The sequence below is a fragment of the Danio rerio genome, chromosome 12, assembly GCF_049306965.1.
Source record: "Danio rerio strain Tuebingen ecotype United States chromosome 12, GRCz12tu, whole genome shotgun sequence".
NCBI lineage: Eukaryota > Metazoa > Chordata > Actinopteri > Cypriniformes > Danionidae > Danio > Danio rerio.
In genome coordinates, this window is record NC_133187.1 from 48,381,574 (window position 1) to 48,403,036 (window position 21,463).

Genomic DNA, 21,463 nt, shown 5'->3' on the forward strand with positions numbered 1-21,463 from the left:
TATATATATATATATATATATATATATATATATATATATATATATATATATTTCTAGTCTACAGAAATTAAATTTATTTTTAAACTCTTCTTTTGTTTTCTGTGTTTTCTCATTTTAGCCTAACTTGATAGTCAGGTTTACTCAGGTCGGCTTTATACAAGACTTTCAGTAAACCAGCAGACTGGATTCCATTCTCAAGTTACCAAAGCTGCCAATCCCAAGTGGATCTTTTACACTTGATTGAGATTCAACAGTCATAAACTTCTTACATCTAAAACAAGAAAAACTAATTTAAGCTAATCACAAGTTGAGATCCTCAGATAATAAAAAAATTGAGGCTGATATCAATATAAAATCTAAATAAATAAAATAAATAATATTTCAGATTATGATGTAAAATATAATGCAAGTCACTATAGACATACTGACATGAGGATTTTGAGATGTGTTATGAGGCGCAAGACTGAACACACAATAAGCAACCCTGTAAGATGTTCATAAATGCCACACATTCCAGACATGTAAGGCTTAGTTGACGATTTTATCAAAACAATTATTTTGTTTCAGCAGATCTGTGGTAAGATTTCAAATCAAGATTCAATCGTTAAATACATCACTTTAACACAAAAATGCTAAATAATTCAATAAAAAGCATAGATTTTTTTCATGATTATTTATGAAACCATGCAGTCATCACTGCTAGAGACAAACAGATATTCCTCTATGACTGCACAGACATATTTGTGAATATTGTCAGGAATATCACTGAATTAAGTGCTCACAAATTTCATCCGAATGCTGATTCTGAATTTGCAGATTTGACAAAAAAAAAAAAAATCAATCAAAAATATAAGTTAAGCATGAATTAATTCATACAGTATTAGTGCAGTACTAGTGTAAACTATTGTTAAATGATATTTATGAAACACCATGCACAGCCAGTTCCACATCCATTAAAATAAACCAAACTAAATGTTGCACTTTCTGTGTCAGTAAACTAGGACAGGGTGAAGAAACTCATCAGAGGAATGAACAACAGCACCAGAGAAGCACACAGACAAGAAGCCTCAGAAACCGTCACTTGGTCTGGGAGAAACTGAACATCTGTGAACAGAGAATATCAGTCAGTCTGATGAAATAAAAGATTATTTACAGCTGAATCAAACAGTGTTGAGGAGCAGCTCGACATGTAGATCAAAAATTAGTGTAACTGCAGCTTCAGAAGTTTAACAGTAGCTGAGCTATATTTCGTTTTGTGAACCTGCAATGATCTAAACCTTAATTTTACAAGATCACATACTCCAATAGTGGAGGGGGAGAAAATCCTACTGGGCTTGTGCATTTGCGATTTGTATTTTGCATTTGCATTTTTATTTTTATTTTAGTTTAATCTAAAGTACAACCTTACTTTAATTTTATAAACTTTTTACCAAAATAAATATTCAAGATAAACCAAAATTAATTAAATTAATTCATTATTAGTTCATGTTCCTAAATGCATTAACTAATGAAGCCTACTACTTTTAGATAGTAACTTTTTTTTCAGAAGGTTAGTTTAATAGTAGTTTAGACACTTTAACTTGTTTCAGAACCGCTTCCCCAACACTGCATTCAGACATGTGAAAAGCTGACCTGTGTTTCCTCCAGACCACACTAGAGGACCCATAGATAGTGACGCACTGTCATGGAGATCCAGAGCCCTGCGCTCTCTCCGCTGCTCTCCAGAGTCACAGCTCTAGAAGAGAAAAGAGTCAAATCCAGCTGTGCAAATCCCTGATAAACATCACTGAACAAACACAAAACCAACAGGAGTGCACCAAATCCCCAGCAGAGGGCAGAACAAACATGTTTAACAGCCTTCATCATTACACCTCAACACCATAACATTTCTGGTGGAAGATTCTGAAAGATTTGGGTTTTTAAACTCACTGTTGAGCATTGTCCGCTGGACAGAAGGCAAAGGTGAACAGCACAGTGCAGGTAAAGCTTAGTGGAGTTTGCAGTGAAGATGAACATCCTGAAGGAGAAACGGCTGCTTGTGGAGACGCCGTTCTGCAGCAGCTTCACTGTGTCGTCCTCAGGATTGGGACACCTGACGAGATCAACAACCACAATAAACAAACCAAATAATTTCATCACATGCATTCAAGTGCATTCATTCATCTAGTGCTTTAGTTCTTAAATATTAAAAATATACAATTATCAGAGAGATCTAGAAGTGACATGAATTATTATTTATTCAGAAGTAGATTTTAAACATCAGATCAATGTTTAATGAACAGAGAAGTCTTTACTCGTCAATGATGAGGTCCCAGCGGAGACTGTAATCAGGGTCATTCACAGGTGTAGCCCAACACGTGTCCATCACCAGGGCAAACTGGCGGCTGTCGACCCCCTCAACACCAACCTCCACATGCATCTCCTGGTCCAGCTCTGCATCCACTCTACCAGTGAAGGGCTGAGTGAACTCTTCATCCACATACGGGACCATCCGCACCTGATAAACCCCTTCACCACTGGGGAGGACCTTGTGCACGGTGCTGTTTAAATAATGGACACAGATGTTAAGATTAGTTTATGCTTAATACATGTATTATTGTTCAAAGGAATAATCTCACATTTATTTTATGCAGTAATTTTTGTATTTAAAAGATTAGTTCTACCATAAACTCCTTAAATTGTTGTTTATATTTAGCAATATTTTCTTTACCACATTCTTAAGAGCATGGGCATCAGAGAACCATTATATTGGCTGGACAAAACCAATAAATACATTTAAGACCAATGCAGTGTGACCCTCTCATTTTCATATTCCAAAAAACAAACAAACAAAAAAAAAAACTATTAGCTTCAGTAAAAACATACACTCATTTTCCATATAAATTGAAATATATGTAAACGGCACATATAGGTCCTATACTGAATGTTTTCTTTACAAATATGATCAAGAATTAAACAAAACAACTAATAAAATGCTAATAATAATAGTAAAATAATAATTTATATATATATATATATATATATATATATATATATATATATATATATATATATATATATATATATATATATATATATATATATATATATATATATATATATATAATTGTTTTACCTTTTATTAAATTTTAATCCTCTCATTTAGGCCCTTGGTTTACCCGCAGTGCTGTTGATCAAGTTTAGTTCAGTCACAGCAGGCTGTCAGTATTATCGGTTCACCACTTCTTAATTTGATCTTAGTGCAACTAAATAAGAGTATATATTGGAATATTTAGAGTCAGAAGGGGGTATTAGGTTTGTAAAAAGTAGTTTGTGGATAAGTGCTTACTGGAGACGTGAATCATTTCAAATGATTCAGTTTGATTTGGTGAACTAGTTCAACCAGGTCACTTAGAAGATCCGGTTAAAAAGATTCATTCTTGATCGCCATACAGAGATAAAACGCATTACTGGGCTTAAATGTGTTAAAATAATAGTTTTAAGTCTCTGTATTTATTGCTGTCACCGTGATGCTGTCATTTCCGCTCGTTGTTTTTGTCGCGGGAGCAACAGCGAGGACTGACTCGAGGAGAACCGGCATGATCTGGCCAGTGGCTGCAGGACTAGACTCTGAGGTGCTGCACGGCTCAAACACCTGCAGCGCGGAGTAAATAGATTTACTTCTAAAAGGCTTACAAGAAGATTGTGTATTAAATACATTTATAAAGACGAAAACGAAGAAGGTTTTTTGCTATTTAGTTACTATTCTGTTTTTGCAGCTAGTTTCAGTTAGTTTTGTATGTAAATAGTACAGTTTCAGTCAGTTCTAGTTTTTTTTTTTTTCGTTTCGTTTTCGTGTTTTTTTCGTTTCGTTTTGTTTCAGTTCTAGTTTTTTCTTTTTTCGTTTTTATTTTTACTTCAGTTAACGACAATTATTTTACATTTTAGTTTTCGTTTTTTCATTCCTTTTCGTTAACTATAATAACTTTGCTGCAGAAATGTTCTAGGCCCATGTCATTTACTCTACATATACCTTTCTTAATAAACAGCATAGTATACTATAAATTAAAACCATTAATGCAACCTATATTTTTGTTTTGACAAGCTTTGAAGAAGTAACGTAGATTCCGCTTTCCATAGGTCACCGACAGTTGTCGTCATGAGCCACAGCTGCATTTGAAATGTCACAAAAAAATGTTAAAAGTGCACTATGAAGCTTTTTTTATTATTATTTTTTTTGCTTCCAATGTCCATGCGAAAGATCTACAGTAAATAGAGCAGTAATGATGTGTGAATCAGATTACATTTTTTTTGTCTTATTCTCTTTTCAGTTTTTTTTAAAGAAATTTGTGCAAGTTTTGTGTCGTTAGAGGTTTGACTATTTCTAAGAGAATTAACCGCAATGAACAGTGCTGCCAGTACAATTACACAGTACTAAATATTTCGTTTGAACAACTAAAGTCTGTGACATGGTCTAAATTGTCAAACTACAGCAATAATAAAGCAGAATGAGTGTGTTGTGGCACCTCTGCAGTGGGTTGATCTCCGCGCTCATGGAAAGTGTTTGTGTTTGAGGATAAACACAGCTGAAAGAAAGCTTCAGGATTCTCACTCTGCTGATGAGACCTTCTGTTCCCGGCGTCCCCACAATATAGTTACTGTAGATGAAGTGGCTGCCGTTGGCCTGCAGACAACACATATACATTGTTTTATTTCATATCAGAGAGTAACACCAGTTATCAAGTGAAATAATGGTGTGTTATATATTATTGGTGGAGAATGTGGGCAAAAGGGTCAGTGTTTTTTGTAGCATGTTGTTTGGCACTCTTCATCACAGAATAAAAGACTTTGAGAGGTTTATATGCACGTCTGACCCCGTCTATTATTTGGCTCATTTTCATAACCTTTTACTGACTGGAGACTACACAGATGTCACTATGAACATTTGCATGGTGTGTATGTAAGAATAGTTGATGACAGGCCAATGGATTTGTACATGTACAATGTACACGCAAAGTGGTAATGTGGCCATGACATAAAGAGAACTGTATTTAAGACATTTGTCAGGTTTTTGTTCTCAAACTGCTGCTTTATGTAAGACTAGTGTCTTAAACAGCTTATCCAAAGCCTTCTCTTACACTGTGAAATAACTAAAATCATTCTGTTTAGCTGTAATGTGGGCCAAGCCTGCCTGAACCTCTTCAATACTGTTTGTTTCTTTGAAAATAATAGCACACCTTAGAATGATCAGCCAATCAGAATCAAGCATTCAACAGGCCAGAAGTATAAAATCAGATTTAACCCACAGGTAGTTGATCATACCACAAGATTTGTGCCGCAGATGTGTTGATCGTTGTCGAAGTTAAACTCCACTCTGCCGTTCTGGACGGTTCCTCTGCAGCTGGGGTCATTGAGGTGTAAGTGCTCAGCTGAAAAACCAGCTTCAAAAAGCTGACAGCGAGACACAGACATGGAGCCAGAGCTGCTCTCACAGGTCTCATTGAAATCTGAGAGAAAAACATGATCATTAATGACACAAAAACACCTTTTATTTCACATTTGACTGTAGAATCACACACTAACCAAAGGAGTCTTGAGCTGCTCGCTGTTTTTGGTGGCCTTTGTTACATAAACAGCCATAAACACCATTTTTCATCCCACACCTTTCCTCTTTGGAGCAGTTGAGTTCAGAACAGGGGTTTCTGTCATCTGGAAGGACAATATTATTAATATATTTAAGTTTTTCTAACAGACCATTAGACCAGATTTTTTATTTATTTTTGCTAATCTTAAATAAATAAATATAATAATTATATATTTTAATAAGTTTATTATAAACTGAATATTTGCAGATGTATATGCTTGACCGCTACTGTTCTCCCTATACAGTCTCAGAAAAAAAATGGTGCAGATCTCTGTCACTAGGGTGGTACCTTTTCAAAAGCTAGACTTGTGTATCTTACAGGAGCATTTGTTAAGCTGCTTCAACATAATTAACATTTTAAAAAGCGCTTTAGAAATAAAAATAAAGGAATTGAATATTTGTTCCATAAAGCTACAGTTTGTGTGCCTTCAGGGTTAACTTCTGTGCATTTTAGGTACTAACATGTGTGCATTTGTAATTGTTTGTACCTTTAAGGTACAAATGTAGAACGTTTGAAAAGGAAATTCCTCAGTGACAGGTTTTGTACTTTTATTTCAGATATATTTAGATTGTGACATTCAAAGTATTTTAATCTGAGCATTAGTACTGCAGATTGTGATACAGCACATTACCAGATATTATAATTTCAGCTGATGTTTCTGTTGTGGTCGTCTCTGGTGTGTCAGTTGTATAGCTAGTGTTAAACCTCACATCTAGAAACACAAATAAATGTCAGACAGAAAGCCATCATCTCTAACATAAACAGAAGGCAGAGTTAAATGTGTGTCCAGTACCTGCACAGTATGCTAAATTGCAGGTGGTCGGCCTCACAAACTCATAGACATAAAAACCTCCAGGACAGGCTTTGACTTGAATGGGATTGGACTGGAAATAGCAGCAGTCGTTGTTCCAGTGTCCGCAGACATCTCTAGTGACTACTCCATCCTCAAGTGTTGGATGTCCTCCGCTCAGCCACAGTGGAGCATTAGTGCCGCAGCTATTCTCATCAACACATGTGTCTGGCATCTGAACACTCTGACCATTAATGAAGAGACGGTACCAGCCGCTCCAGCTCACCGCACTGTCACACATTGACTGAGAGGAGTTTTGATTGCTGGTGGCTCTCCATGGGTCATCCAGTACATTGTAGTTGTAGCAGGGGTCAACAGGGGGAGCTGTTGAAATTAAAATTTAGAGAAATAAATATTCCTGAACATTCATTAATTCATTCATTTTCTTTCTGCCTAGTCCCTTTATTCATGAGGGGGTGCCACAGCGGAATGAACCGCCAACTTATCCAGCATATGTTTTACACAGCGGATGGCCTTCCAGCTGCAACCCAGAAGTAGGAACTCATACACTACGGCCTATTTAGTTAATCAATTCACCTATAGCACATGTGTTTGGACTGTGGGGGAAACCAGAGCACCCGGAGGAAACCCATGCCAACATGGGGAAAACATGCAAACTCCACACAGAAATGCCAACTGACCAAATCAGGACTCAAACAAGCGACCATGTCGCCTGATTCATCAAATGTATATTTATATTATCAATTTTAAGTGTTAACTTTTTTTTTTTTTTTTTAAACGGATCATAGTGAACTATTTCTTGGAATTAAAGGGCTGTGTTATTTATTTAACATAGGCTCATTCTGAAAACATAGCGCTATATAGGTTTCTGGAAATCGCAAATTATGTAGCCAGAGGTATATATGGCTGCATTTCATTTTTAGAACAAATTCTACAGGGCGATATGATGCCATTCCTTTACCCTCTTACTGGCTGACCGCTTACTTTCGTATGGATGACTTTCCTGCTGTTACCAGTTTGTCCAGTAGCTCGCCATGTACGTCCACGGACTTAAAACGCAGAGCGGAGTTGACCATGACGACGGGTTTTGAGTCCAATGAGTAACGGTTCCAGAAAGCAGGTAAGACAAAAATAGAATCCAAAAAATAAAATAAACAAGTAAATAACAGAGCGAGAATGTTGTAAAATCAGGCGAGGGCTTTTCTTTTTCTGTTATGCTTTTTAAAACTGTCAGTTGGGTTTAGGGAAAATGGGTGGGTCAATTGGTGCTTTTAAAAATACTATTGGTTGGATTTAGGGAAGGAGGAGGGTGGGTCAGTCAATCGGCCAGTCAGTCTTTCAGTCAGTTAAACAGTCAGTTGACAGCGGCCTCTGGTGGATTTATGTGAGAACAGCAGGCACGAAAGGCACTCGCAAGAGAAATTTGAGATCTCAAAAAGCCTACACAGCAGTCTCTGGTGGATTCACGAAAAAAAAACTGCAAAAAAAAAAAAAAAAAATGTAGCTCCTGGGACATATTTGGCTCTCTCAAGAAATGAATATAGAAGTACGTTTTCTGAATGAGCTTGGGTTGTTTTGACGTCCTTCAGGGAGGATCAAGCGTTAGTTAGGGGGTCCAAACCCCCTGCAATTCACACCCTATTTGTAGCTAAAGTCTATAGGATGCTGACCATAGAGGAATACGTTTGGCGAGTATTGCAAAAATGATAATTACTGATGTACTGATGTGTGCATGCCCAGTAGCCACAGCTGTATCCCATTTAGCCTTATCCCTACGATTTTCCTGCTGTTACCAGTTTATCCAGTTACTCGCCATGTACGTCGACGGACTTGAGATACACAGAGTTGACCACAACAACGGGTTTCAAGTCCAGTGAGGAACAGTGAAACAAAAACAAAAAAAAAATCCCAAAAATAAAATAAACAAGTAAATAACAGGGTGAGAATGTGGTAAAATCTGAAAACGTGATAAAAATCAGGCGAGGGCTTTTCTTTTTCTGGACTGCTTTTTAAAACTGTCGGTTGGGTTTAGGGATGGGGCTGGGCAGATCAATCGGTGCTTTTGAAAATACTATTGGTTGGGTTTAGGGAAGGAGGAGGGTGGGTCAGTCAGTCAGTATGATCAGTCAGTATACAGCAGCCTCTGGTGGATTTACGAGAGAACAGCAGGCACGAATGGCACTCTAAAAGCATACACAGCAGCCTCTGCTGAATTCGCAAAAGCAAAAACTGGAGAAAAAAACATAGCTCCTGGGACATTTTTGGCGCTCTCAAAAAATGTATATAGAGGTACATTTTCAGAATGAGCCTGGGGCTGAATTTATTTCATATTTCAGGAGAAGATCATTTAGATTTTACAGCTCTCATTTTGTAATGGAACATAATAACAAACTTAGGAAAGACTACGTTTTTCTGAAAATAATTAAAATAAAAGGAAGCAGGTCAATACTTTACCAGGGGTTGTGGTTGGTAGAATATCGAATTCGAAGAGTGGGATGAACTCTGTTGATGTGGACACTGATGTGCTGGACTGATTTGTTGCCTCTGGTATTAAGAACATTGTCTTATCAATTTCAGAAATAAACATGTTTATATTTGTTTATAGAATTATAACTGGCTAAACTGCATATGAGTATATACTCACCTATACAGTAAGCTCCACAAAACATTGGCTTAACAAACTCATACACATAATAATCTCCAGGACAGGCTTTGACTCTTATAGGCTCAGATGTGTAAGCACAGCAGCCACTCCATCCAGAAACACAGACCTGGCGGAGGACCACTCCATCTTCCAGCTCTGGGTGAGATCCATTGAGCCACATTGGGTTATAAGAGCCGCACATGTATGGATTTACACACGATTCTGGCATCTGAGTACTCTGATTGTTGTCAAACAGCCTGTACCAGCCATTCCACTCCACATTATAGTCACACATGCTATAGTAGTAATAATTATAATAAAAATAAGAGTTATCAGTGGATCTCCAAGGCTCATCCAGGCTGGTGTAGTTGTAGCAGGGGTCGACACTTGGGGTGGTGAAAGATACTGTCATAAAAACAGAAAGAGAGCATTATATATTGCAGATTATTCTAATATATATAGCACCATTCTATGATAAAAAATAATTACTATACCTGCACAATATACAGGAGCTGGGATTGAAACTGTTGGTCTGGTAAACTTGTAGACATAATAATCTCCAGGACAAGCTTTAACTTGGATTGGGTCAGATCTGTAGTGACTGCACTGATAATTATGGGAGCCATAAACGTCTCGTGTAACAACTCCATCTTCTAGCTGAGGATGAGATCCATGAAGCCACAGAGAAGTAAATCCTCCACATGACATATAAGAGGCACACCATTCAGGCATCTGAGCACTCGATCCATCAATGAAGAGTCTGTACCAGCCGTCCCATTCTATAAGTGTGTCATCATGTCCATTTGCTTGGCCATACATATACCAGGTATTGAGTGTGCTCCTCCAGTCGTTGTCTAGTGTGTTGTAGTTACTGCACTGGTCATAATCTGTGTTAATAAGCATCAAAGCAAATTATTTTTCAGTTGATATGTTTACATCAACCTCTTTCTATGTGCATTTTACAATATTGCATACAAAATGCTTAACGGAAACAGCAAGATGTGCAAACATTTTTTTTTGTGCATTACAAACTTATGCACATAACATCAGGATCAGCGTATTTTTCCCAACAAGAAAAAAATGTCCATAAACATATATTATATTATAGAAACACATTTACCAAATAAATTTCAGAATGTGCATCAAAAAAGTCATGTGATTTAGTTTGAACAGAACTTGTGATGATATAAATGAGCATGATGGGATGCATTAATGGACAAAGCAGCATTTTCAGAACATTGTAAAACATCTGGAATTTTGTTTTACTCATTCTAAAATGCTGCAGACTAAGGGTTCTATTTTGACGGTCCATGCGCAGAGCGCAAAACGCAGGGCGCAAACACTTTCAGGGCATGTCAGGAGGCGTTTTTGCTAATTTAAAGACGGGAAATCTGCCTTGCGCCAAGGCGCATGGGCTAAAAGGGCTGAGTTTATTTTCTTAATGAGTTATAGGTGTGTTTTGAGAATAAACCAATTAGAGTCTCATCTCCCATTCCCTTTAAGACCCAGCTGCGTCGCGCCAAGAGCCTAAGTCTAAGTGGAAAAAATAAGCATTTCACAAGCAAACAGTAGACAGTTTTTTTTTTTTTTTTTTTTTTTTACAGAAAACTGTTCAACAGAGCATCTACTGCATGAGAATGAGAGATGAATGGTCTACTTTCACATTCGCTCTTGGATAGGGAAACCTTTACACACAGACATCAATTAGTCTATAAATAATTAATTGCGTTTGTTAAGCGCAAATATTTGTTTCAAAACTATTTCTAAATTCAGTTCTAATTTCCAGCAAACGAATAAATGAACAATATTAACAAAATGTGGTCAAAAACCTGAGTTATATCCTAAAACACATGCTGTGCCCCATATGGTCTAAAACCTGACAGGTGGACAAATCTAAGCTTGTTTTTAATAAAACAAATATAAATATGGATATAATAAATAATACTGCTAATAATAATAACATTATACAAAAGCAAATTGTTATGAATGAACTGAAAAAGCCTCCCGAGATGAAGAAGGCATGAAAGCAGTGATTTTTCATATTTATATAGGCTAGAAAATAATGTTTTGTAATATTTTAATCCTTTATATTTATATTCTATATCTATTCTTATTATATCCTATATATATCCTTAATATTTACATTTTTTCATATGTAAAGATATTTGCCTATTGCTCTCTTGTGCGTATTAAGCAGTGCGTAAGCGAGGCGCAACTATGCGCCAGAGTTTAGACCGGGTTTGTTTGGGTCTAATAAAAAAAATCTATTATAGTTTCTCAAAATAGCGACGCGCCAGCCTCAGAACGCCTTTCTTTTTAGACCAGAACGCCTATGGGCACACAAATGAGCGCTAATGCATTTGCTATTTAAACAGCGTAGCGCAACGCCTCAAAACGACTCTTGCGCCAAGCTAAACCTACCAAAAGACTATTGCGCCACACTGCGCCGGGTGTATGATAGGGCCCTAAGTCCGTCATCTCAGTTGTCACTGACTCGGCCCCAGTCATTCCCCTCTCTGGCCAGCAGAGGTCATCATCACCGGACTTCTAGACATTACATCATCCACTTAAACTGACAAGTACACACACCTGTTCCTCATCCCGATAACGACCCACACTTACCTATTTAAGCCACACGCTCACTACAGTTCAGTGCGAAGTCTGCCCCGGATAACAGTACTGAGCTTTTCCTGATCATTGCCTGCTTTCCCGTTGACAACCTTGGACTGTATTTTCGACTCTGTGTTGCCTGCCGCCTGCCCTGAACTATAGCCTGCATCCTGACTTTGATCCTCGCCGCCTGCCTTTGACCCATGCCTGATTACTCACCCTGTGTTTGCCAGCCGCCAGCCCTTCCACTAACTGCAACTGTGTTTTATGTGAGTTCGCACACGCTTAACATCTGTGTGCTGTTTATTATTAAACTCTGTTTAATAAATATACTGCAAATGGATCCCTCTGTGTCAGACCTTCCGTTACAACAGTGGTTCAGCATTATTATTGGTATTATTCATTAATTTTCCTTCGGCTTAGTCCCTTTATTAATCAAGGATCGCCACAGCTTAATAAACCGCCAACTTATCCAGCATATGTTTTTACACAGTTGATGCCCTTCCAGCTGCAACCCAGTGCTGGGAAACACCCATACATAATTATTCACTACGGCCAATTTAGCTTACCCAATTCACCTATACCACATGTCTTTGGACTTGTGGAGGAAACCGGAGCTCCTGGAGGAAACCCACGTTAACATGGGGAGCACATGCAAAATCCACACAGAAATGCCAACTGACCCAGCCGAGGCTCAAACCAGTGACCTTCTTGTTGTGAGATGATTGTGCTACCCACTGCACCACCGTGCTGCCCTCAAAAGGTCACTGCACGTTCGTTTGTCTTTGTCTTTTGTTTGCATGTTATATACTATATAAAAACACCCACAGTGGCTTTTCCTATACCCTATCAATTAAAATTTTTCAAAATGTAGAAATTTTCACAATCAGGATGAGAGATTTTTTTTTTCTATTTGACTATAAGGGAATACTCACACTATGTACGGTTGCCTTGAACCGGGCCAAAGCACGCTTGTCCTGCCTCCCGTCTCCCCCGCTGGCCCGCACTCACATTACAATCGAGCCTGGGCACGCTTGTCATCAATCATGGGCTGTTCAGTAAGCGATCTTGCTCAGCAGTGGAGATTTCTCTAGTTATATTGTTTAAGTCGTTTGATATGCGGTGACACACAGTGAAATATTTCGCAGAACAGATCCGCCACTTTTGACGCTCAAAAACGATCATAATGTCTTGTGCTGCTGGAATGAGGAGGTTTGCTGAAGGCGTGCAGTTGTTGTGCAGTAAGGGGTTTGCGTCTTTAATAAACTATGGCAGTTTGCATTCATTGAACAGTAAGAATGATTAATAAACACATATAAAACAGCCCCTTAAAAGTCACGTCTCGCTTTCAGATTCGGGCTTTGGCGCGTTTTACCGTGCCAAAGCCCAAGTGAACCACACCTATTCCAACCGGGCCAGGGCCAGCCAAGTGAACCGTGTCAGAGCACTCACACTTCTCAAACGATTCGGGAAACGGGCCTGGGCACGGTTCAGATAGCATAGTGTGAGTAGGCCCTAAGTAAAGATTATTTATAAACTAATTTCGAGAGGATCATGTGCTTATGATTGCTTGCAGCCGGTCCCGCATTATTCAATTTATGATTCACTAATCAGAAGATTCATTAGCCACTATAAATACCCTAAGCTCCATATCACAGCCATCTTCGTTTTGAAGAATTCCCCCTTCCACCCCTACTCCTCCTCCTTTCCTAGATGGGTGGTTGGCACTGTTGCCTCACAGGAAGAACGTCACTGGTTCTAGTCCTTACCAAGTTAGCAGACGTTTCTGTGCGAAGTTTACACGTTCTCCCCGTGCTCGCGTGGGTTTCCCCTGGGTTCCTCCTACCGCCAAAAAACACTTAACTTAAGTTAAATGACTAATTCAAATCGATATCATAGACATGCTCCTAGTAAGTAGTTATCTCTTAAGAGCAATCACTATCTGTACATTAGCTACTACAGCAGGGAAGTTCTCAAGATCTACCTGAGCTCAAACTCCCCTCTCGTCTTGCAAATAGGAGGTAGCCCCAGGCTCGAGCATCTTATGCGCTCAGGGTTCTCTCCTGGGACAGCATGCCAAGCAAGCTTTATAATCAATCATCATGAGCTAAGTGTAAACTCTTGAATGGTGCATTATTTGCAAATGTTTATTCATTCATTTTCATTTGGCTTAGTCTCGATTTCAGAAGTCGCCACAGCAGAATGAACTGCTAACTATTTCAGCATGTTTTACACAGCTGATGGCCTTTCAGCCGCAACCCAGTACTGGGAAATTAAGTTTATTCAATTCACCTATACTGCCTGTCTTTGCGAACTCCACACAAAAATGACAACTGACCCAGCCGGGACTCAAACCAGCAGCCTTCTTGCTGTAAGGTCACAGTGCTAACCACTGAGCCACCATGCTGCCTATTTGCTAATGTTTTAATGCAGTATTCCAGTTTTGCTCATAAGTTTAATCTGCATCTTTGGAAACAGAGCTATTGTTAAGCTTCACAAGCACAAATTTGAAACAGTAATAATTATCAGATTGTGTCTCAAAGGGCACCTAGGTTACCCCTTTTTCCATATTTAAGAGTATTTTGTGTTTCTAGAACGTGTCTGTAAAGTTTCAGCTCAAAACACCCATCAGATTATTTATTATTGATTTCAAAAGTTGTGATTTTTAGCTCTAAAGAGCTTGTTTCTGTTTTTGTGGACTGTTCCTTTAATGCTAGTCCTCCCTGCCCAACATTCCCACGTGCCTTTCAGTAATCCTCAGTCTCCGCTCTCGGCTGCCTCAGACAACAGACAGGCATGAAGAAAGCAGATCTCATGTAATGTTTGTGAGAAATACTACAGTAAGAACTTTACCAATGCGTGTTTGATGCATTTGTTGTGGATTTGCAACAATGAGTCACACACGCAATGTTGTTACAAAGCACACACAGCACGCACATTCAGCTTTGCATTGTTTTGCACACACATGTGACAGGATACAGGTTAATATCCACTGCTGTATGGATATCTGTTATGTCAATATAGAAAATAAACCTGATTTAACGTTCACAAACCGGGATTAAAGCATCTTCTTTTATAATTGTACTGTGACGGGACTGTGGAGATGAAGAAAGGCTGAAGTAAATCGCTGTAATTAATTGTTTTTAAAACATTTTAAACTTGTAAAACTCATCTTGATTGCATTTGATGATGATTGATGATCCTAGTGAACTGAACAGATCTTTTTATTCCCTGTTGCTTTGCGCACGCCCTGTCTTGTTGATATGATTATACGTGTTACTACAGAGACGTGTAAATACGTAGCTGTCAATCAAATCGGTAGGCGAGGAAACCACACTCTTGCGTCATGTTGCAGTCAGCCTCAAAATGGGAGTGATTTGTATGCTATTTTAATGTCAGGAAATGTTAAAAAAGAGACTTATTGTCTTTATTTCACTTCAATAGGACTGTTGACACTTTAAAAAAGATGATTTTCATCATAGGTGCCCTTTAAATATTTCGTACAAAACATTACTGTGTAATAATAAACTTTTTTTAATGAATTTTTTATAAATATGATTTTAATTATGTTTAAAACCTACTCATGGTGATGCTGGGTCCAATCATTACTTCTGGACTTACTGTTGAATCCACCTGTGAAATGCTGCTGACATCTAAAAAACAAACAAAAAAAATCATGACTAAAATCATTTTTAAAAAAGTATTTAATGCATATTTAAAATGAGATTTTGGGGTACCTGTGCAGTATCCTGAGCACCAGTTGTGTGGATTTACTAGTTCATAGACATAGTAATTTCCTGGACAGGCTTTCACTCTGATGGGGTTTGTCTTGTACACACAGCAGCCGCTCCAATAATAACTACCACAAACCTCTCTGATCACCACTCCATCCTCTATCTGAGGGTGAGGACCATCGAGTACCAAATTCATGTATGTGTTGCAGCTGAATCCAGTAGCACAGGTCTCTGGCATCTGGATGTTCATTCCATAGTAGAAAAGCCTGTACCAGCCACTCCAGGTTAAAGATTCATCACACAAGTAATCTCCACTTTCATTGTTGGCTCTCCAAGGGCGATCCAGAGACTCATAGTTGTAGCAGGGGTCACTGCTGATGCTTGGGAAAGCAACTGTCATGGAGTAAAGATTCAAGATTTATAGTATTATTGTCATATGGTGAGGAACAAGTTCTCTATAGACTGTAAAATATTTGTTCTTAAATTTACAGTAAGATACTGGCTAATAATTGCTTTACTTTCACAGTAAGGTACTGTGAACATTCACAATAAATTACTGTGAGGTACTAATTATAAATACAGTATAAATTAAAGTGCCTGTACTAGCATAAATGTTCATGCCCATAGCCAGGAGGGTTTGGATGGTTCAAAAGACCCATCCCTCACTCACAAAGGTCCAGAATTTGTCTCATAAATGAGCTCATTTGTCCTATTTTGACTGCTATGCCATAATAAATAGTCAAAATAACCCAACACAAAAACAATGTAAAATTCATTATTATTATCATTATTTAAATGGCCAAATTCTGACTGTGTAAAGTTGAATGCGTTGGCCAGTTTGTTATTTGTAATTTGCCTAATAAATGACAAGACTTCTTTTTTCAAGAAAAAAAAAAAAAAAAAAAAAACAGGTTCTTTGTTTTCTAATAATACATGATCTAGTAAATTTGTATTTTAAAAATAAGTATTTTTTATATGTGTTCATTTTAAATCTAGAGATTATTTTTGGGACATCTAAACATGTGGCTATCAGACAAGCTAATCCAGCTAAAACAGTGCTTAAATGTATTTGAATCTCATAATTAAATAGAAAATAAGGCGAATAACTGCAAAAAGGTCCACTTTTTGAGAAAAAAGAACCACCCGTTTCACCAGGCTGACTACGGGACTGATGTTAATGTGTATGCATTTCTATGTTGAATAAAATATTATTAGTGTTTGAATTCCTATAACTAGCGTGCAAAAGATATAGCCATTTTTCCATCAATTTGCTTTAATGAGGATGCCTGCCTTAATTTCACAATACAATTCTGGATATGTGTTAAATTTAACAGTCCTGTTTAAATCCTGTAAAGTGACACTAATGTAATTTACTGTGAAAAATGTATCGGTGTCATTTTTAAAATGCATACAAAGCAGCTGTGTGTCAAGCCATTTTAAAGAAAATCAGAAATTAAAGAAAGAAAACTGTTGTTATTGAGTTGGGAGTGTGTCTGTGTGCCTATAAACACCATGATATTTGATTAACTGACTGCACACACCACTTATTCTAACTAATTTAACGATGTTGATTTTACTAAGCAAATTATTTAAATATATAATAGCTTAGTTCTGTATAATAAGTAGACAATGAAAAGAGTTTAATGAAAACAATGAAAAGCTGCACCTGCACAGTATGAAGGCCTGTAGATTGACAGATCTGGCTTGACGAGTTCATAGACGTAATAATCTCCAGGACAGGCTTTAACTTGGATGGACGTGGATCTGTAGCTCCCACACTGATTATACCATATATGACTTCCCACGACATCACGGGTCGCCACTCCATCCTCAAGTGTTGGATGAGAACCGTTGAGATACAGTCCAGTGTAACCACCACAGCCCATATTACTCACACACCACTCAGACATCTGGGCACTTTGTCCACTCAGATACAGCCGATACCAGCCGCTCCATTCAATAAGAGTGTCATCATGTTCAGTGTAGTACTGATATGGGCTTTGCTGTATGTTTCTCCAGGAGTCATCAGTAATGTTATAATCATAGCATGGATCAAAGCTGGAAGTTGTAATTACTGAGAGAATAATGACACAAAAAGAATAATCCATTACAGTACTTTACTATTTAACAAACAGAAGTGTATTCATAAAGAGACAACATATTGGAATATCACACTAAGACTGGATTATAGTATTTGAGTTCACCTATAAGTGCATCCTTATACAGTATGTTTATGCCATTAAAAATCAGTATTACATTTATTTTAATACCACAGGAAACATTTCTTTCAAAGTATACTACAATGGCTGTTTATATACACTGATAATGTGATTCTGATTTTGCTGTTCCTGCTTTGACCAGCAGGCGAAGACAAAGCTACTGTTCTGGTGTCAGCATTGATCTTTCCACATGTGACTTTGCCCATTAAGACCAATCTATTTATACAGTACAGAGGTGACACACATAAATATACATAGGCATAACTGTTAGATAGATAGACAGATAGATAGATAGACTGTTGGACGGATGGACGGATGGGTGGGTGGATAGAGAGACAGACAGAGAGACAGAGAGATAGACAGACAGACAGACAGACAGACAGGCAGGCAGGCAGGCGGATGGATAGATAGATAGATAGATAGATAGATAGATAGATAGATAGATAGATAGATAGATAGATAGATAGATAGATAGATAGGTAGGTAGGTAGGTAGGTAGGTAGGTAGGTAGGTAGGTAGGTAGGTAGGTAGACAGACAGACAGACATACAGTTAGACAGACAGACAGACAGCAAGCAAAAGAAAGCAGATGCATACCAAATGAGCGGAAGATCACTTGGTGCACAGGTGATGTGATACGCACGACTGTTCAAAAGCGTGCACGCACCCTTTTACTTGCATGAAGCAACCGTGCCTACGAAACACAACTGGTGCAATCAGTTCTCTTGTAAACAGACTAGATAAAAAGTGATGATCGTGTACCCACAGTCCTGCTGCTTTCAACAGCTCCAGACTTTTACAAAATATATAAGCTGTAGCGGTTGCTGCTTTCACTTATTTCAATTATTCTTCTGAACAGATTATAAACAGGCCTATATTAACCATGTGCACGTGATCATCATTTCATTATCACACACGGTGTTTCACCTGCTTTCTTTTACTTACAGTTATTTTTGTTAATATCGTTGTATCACCTTTTTTTTTTTTTTTTTTAACAATTACATTGCTGTAATATGAGATCAACTTCCCATTTATGTGTAGTTCACTGGTGATCTGGGCCATTTAGCCAGGGCAGATTACTGTGCATACTTTAGATACATGACAATAGTTCTTTTTTTAAATGTCAAATTTCTTTTTAGAAAGGTTTTGCTGAATTAAAAGAGCATGTACACAGCTATATTTTGCTTGTTTTGACATATTATTTAAATTTTATGGCTAATTATTTACTTATTTTTGGTGTGGTCAGAGATAAATTCGGTAAATCTTTAATTTTGACCCCTGAAAATTCATGTGAAATAAAAACTAATTGCAATGCGACCCAGCCCATTTGCTCATCCTCACTGAGCAAGTTAAAACACAACAAACTAACACAAAAAAGTAACATGAACGAGGCGGCATGAGGACATAACATAAAAACTAAAGCAAGTCATTTTAGCATGCCAAAGTCAAATTTATAATTGTGAAATATATTTTCCCAACAACAAATTGTGGCTAGTGAATATGGCGAATGGCTAGTAATGGTGGAAATCCGCTGGCCACAGTGACTGGTGATCAAAAAAGTTAATGTCAAGCCCTGGATAGATAGATAGATAGATAGATAGATAGATAGATAGACAGACAGACAGACAGACAGACAGACAGACAGACAGACAGACAGACAGACAGACAGACAGACAGACAGACAGACAGACAGACAGACAGACAGACAGACAGATAGATAGATAGATAGATAGATAGATAGATAGATAGATAGATAGATAGATAGATAGATAGATAGATAGATAGATAGATAGATAGATAGATAGATAGGAAGGTAGGTAGGTAGGTAGGTAGGTAGGTAGGTAGGTATACAGACAGACAGACAGACAGACAGGTAGATGTTGTTACAAAAAATTAATGTGGATTAATGTGAAAAAATATGAAAAATGTGAAATAATGTGAAAAAATCCAAATACATTGAGCTTGATTTAATAATGAAATTGAAGCTTTCTCTTCTAAGTTAACAACGAATAAAATGTGTAGGACTCCTAAAATGTCCTAAAATAAAAAGGTGTCATATCAATAGGTAAGTTATTTCACTGAATTATTACATTTGTTTAAAATCATTTAAAAAAGTAAGATTGGGTGGTGGGAGTGTGAGGGGTTAGATAAAAAAAAATAAAAAATCACCTGTTGTTTGTCCATTGATTATTGCACCTGTTGAATAAACAATATGGCATGATTAATATTAAGAAAAATCCAGTCAACCTACCTAATTATATCAAATGATTTACTTGACAGATAATAAATAACTCACCATTAATCAGCAGCACACAAAGCGAGATCAGAAACTTCATCATGATCATCACCTGCTCACACACATATACAACAAATTTATTCATGTATTATTGCATTGTATTTACACATTACATGTTTATTAATTATTTTAATTGTATTTGTTTGCTTATTGCACATTACTAAATAAAAAAAGTAAATAAATCAAATACACGTCATGTTACGAAGTAATACCTATTACATTCATTAGAGTGAAATTGACTAAAATCAGGTGGAAAGCCTTTACCTGAGATGAGAGCAGAACTTCAGAAACTCAACACAGAGATGAGGATCAACTGCAAACCTCACAATCACGGTATTAATACCTGTGGGTGGAGCTTTACTGGAACCGGAGTACTTTTAAAACAATATTGGAAACCAGTTTTCTTTCTTGTGACATGAAGATCTTTCTTATTTAAGCTGATCGTTTCCTTGTGAGCACATACATTTAGAAAGACATTCTTTCAGTTGTTTTAGAGCATGCTCACATAATGGAATGAAAACAAGCTTGAATTGTTGAGCAGTTTTTCCAAAGCAGCGTATCATACCATAAAACCCCCAGTGAGTGAGGCAGAGGTGACTGGAAATACAATTACTAATTACTTTGATGTCTGTAATATTAAGTGTAATCATTGATATATTCAAAAAATATATACGTTAGTCCATTTTTAGATTACTGGAGAAGTTGTCAAGAAAGATCAAGATTGGTGTGCAAACAAACAATGAATTCGGACATACACAGAGATGGCCCAAGGCATAAGCGAACTAAGCGGCTGCTTAGGGCCCAGTGGCCAGGAGGGGGCCCCAGAGAGTGCATGAAATGACTGAGTGACCTTCGTTTTTGTTTAATTTGTTGCGTTGTGGATTAGGGGACAAATATATGCCCATTTATCGTTATTTCCGACTGCTATACATACTCTGGCTTCAAAATATTTATCTGAATTTACAAGAGATCTGAAAATGGCTCCTGGTTTAATTTGAATTTAATTTAAATAGATGTTTTAACTTATTTGAACTACAAAATACAAAACAATTTTTTTTCAGGGTTAACATTTATATCCATTAAAAAAATATCTTTATTGTCACTATGTTTGACTGTTTGGCAGTGTCTTGTGACTGAATAATAATAATAATAATAATAATAATAATAATAATAATAATAATAATAATAATAAGTATGCTCTTGGCTACTTCCAGCTGTTTTTGTTTCTGTCAGCTCAGATTAATATTTTGTGTCTAACTATTTAGATTTGTGGCAAGTAGTCATAAAAAGTGGGATCAATAGGAGGTTGTTTCTGCAGAATAATATTTAGAATTGTCTTAAAACATCCTATGATGTGAGCAACACATCTTAAAATATTTTAAAGTGTGCGAATAATCAAGGATTGACAATAATTTGTCATATTGTTTGCACCAAGGGGGTCCCAAATAAAATCCTGCTTAGGGCCCCCTGAAGGCTTGGGCCGGCCCTGGACATACATGTTATTGTGTATTTTTAATGCATTGAGA

The 21,463-nt window shown here is 37.3% G+C and overlaps 1 protein-coding gene across 3 annotated transcripts; it reads right to left on the minus strand.

The window, feature by feature from the left end:
• Positions 1-522: 522 nt before the first annotated feature.
• On the minus strand, positions 523-20,479 carry LOC108179107 (uncharacterized). 3 transcript variants are annotated; one of them, XM_009306955.5, is made up of 18 exons: positions 20,202-20,479; positions 19,938-19,989; positions 19,811-19,837; positions 17,090-17,497; positions 15,427-15,816; positions 15,271-15,342; positions 9,574-9,966; positions 9,080-9,484; positions 8,890-8,979; positions 6,418-6,798; positions 6,256-6,336; positions 5,563-5,688; positions 5,302-5,486; positions 4,506-4,663; positions 2,295-2,540; positions 1,930-2,092; positions 1,633-1,735; positions 523-1,104 (listed from the first exon to the last, which is right to left on the minus strand). In XM_009306955.5, the coding sequence occupies exons 2-18, from the start codon at positions 19,984-19,986 to the stop codon at positions 998-1,000; spliced, it is 3,384 nt and encodes a 1,127-aa protein (XP_009305230.1). In that variant the 5' UTR covers positions 19,987-19,989; positions 20,202-20,479; the 3' UTR covers positions 523-997. The 3 variants fall into 3 exon arrangements, 2 of the variants coding, with proteins under 2 accessions (XP_009305230.1, XP_021336108.1); XM_021480433.3 differs by lacking the exon at positions 6,256-6,336 and having other exon boundaries at positions 20,202-20,269; XR_012388234.1 differs by lacking the exons at positions 523-1,104; positions 1,633-1,735; positions 1,930-2,092; ... (4 more) ...; positions 6,256-6,336; positions 6,418-6,798 and adding an exon at positions 7,248-7,438 and having other exon boundaries at positions 8,212-8,979; positions 20,202-20,269.
• Positions 20,480-21,463: the final 984 nt, after the last annotated feature.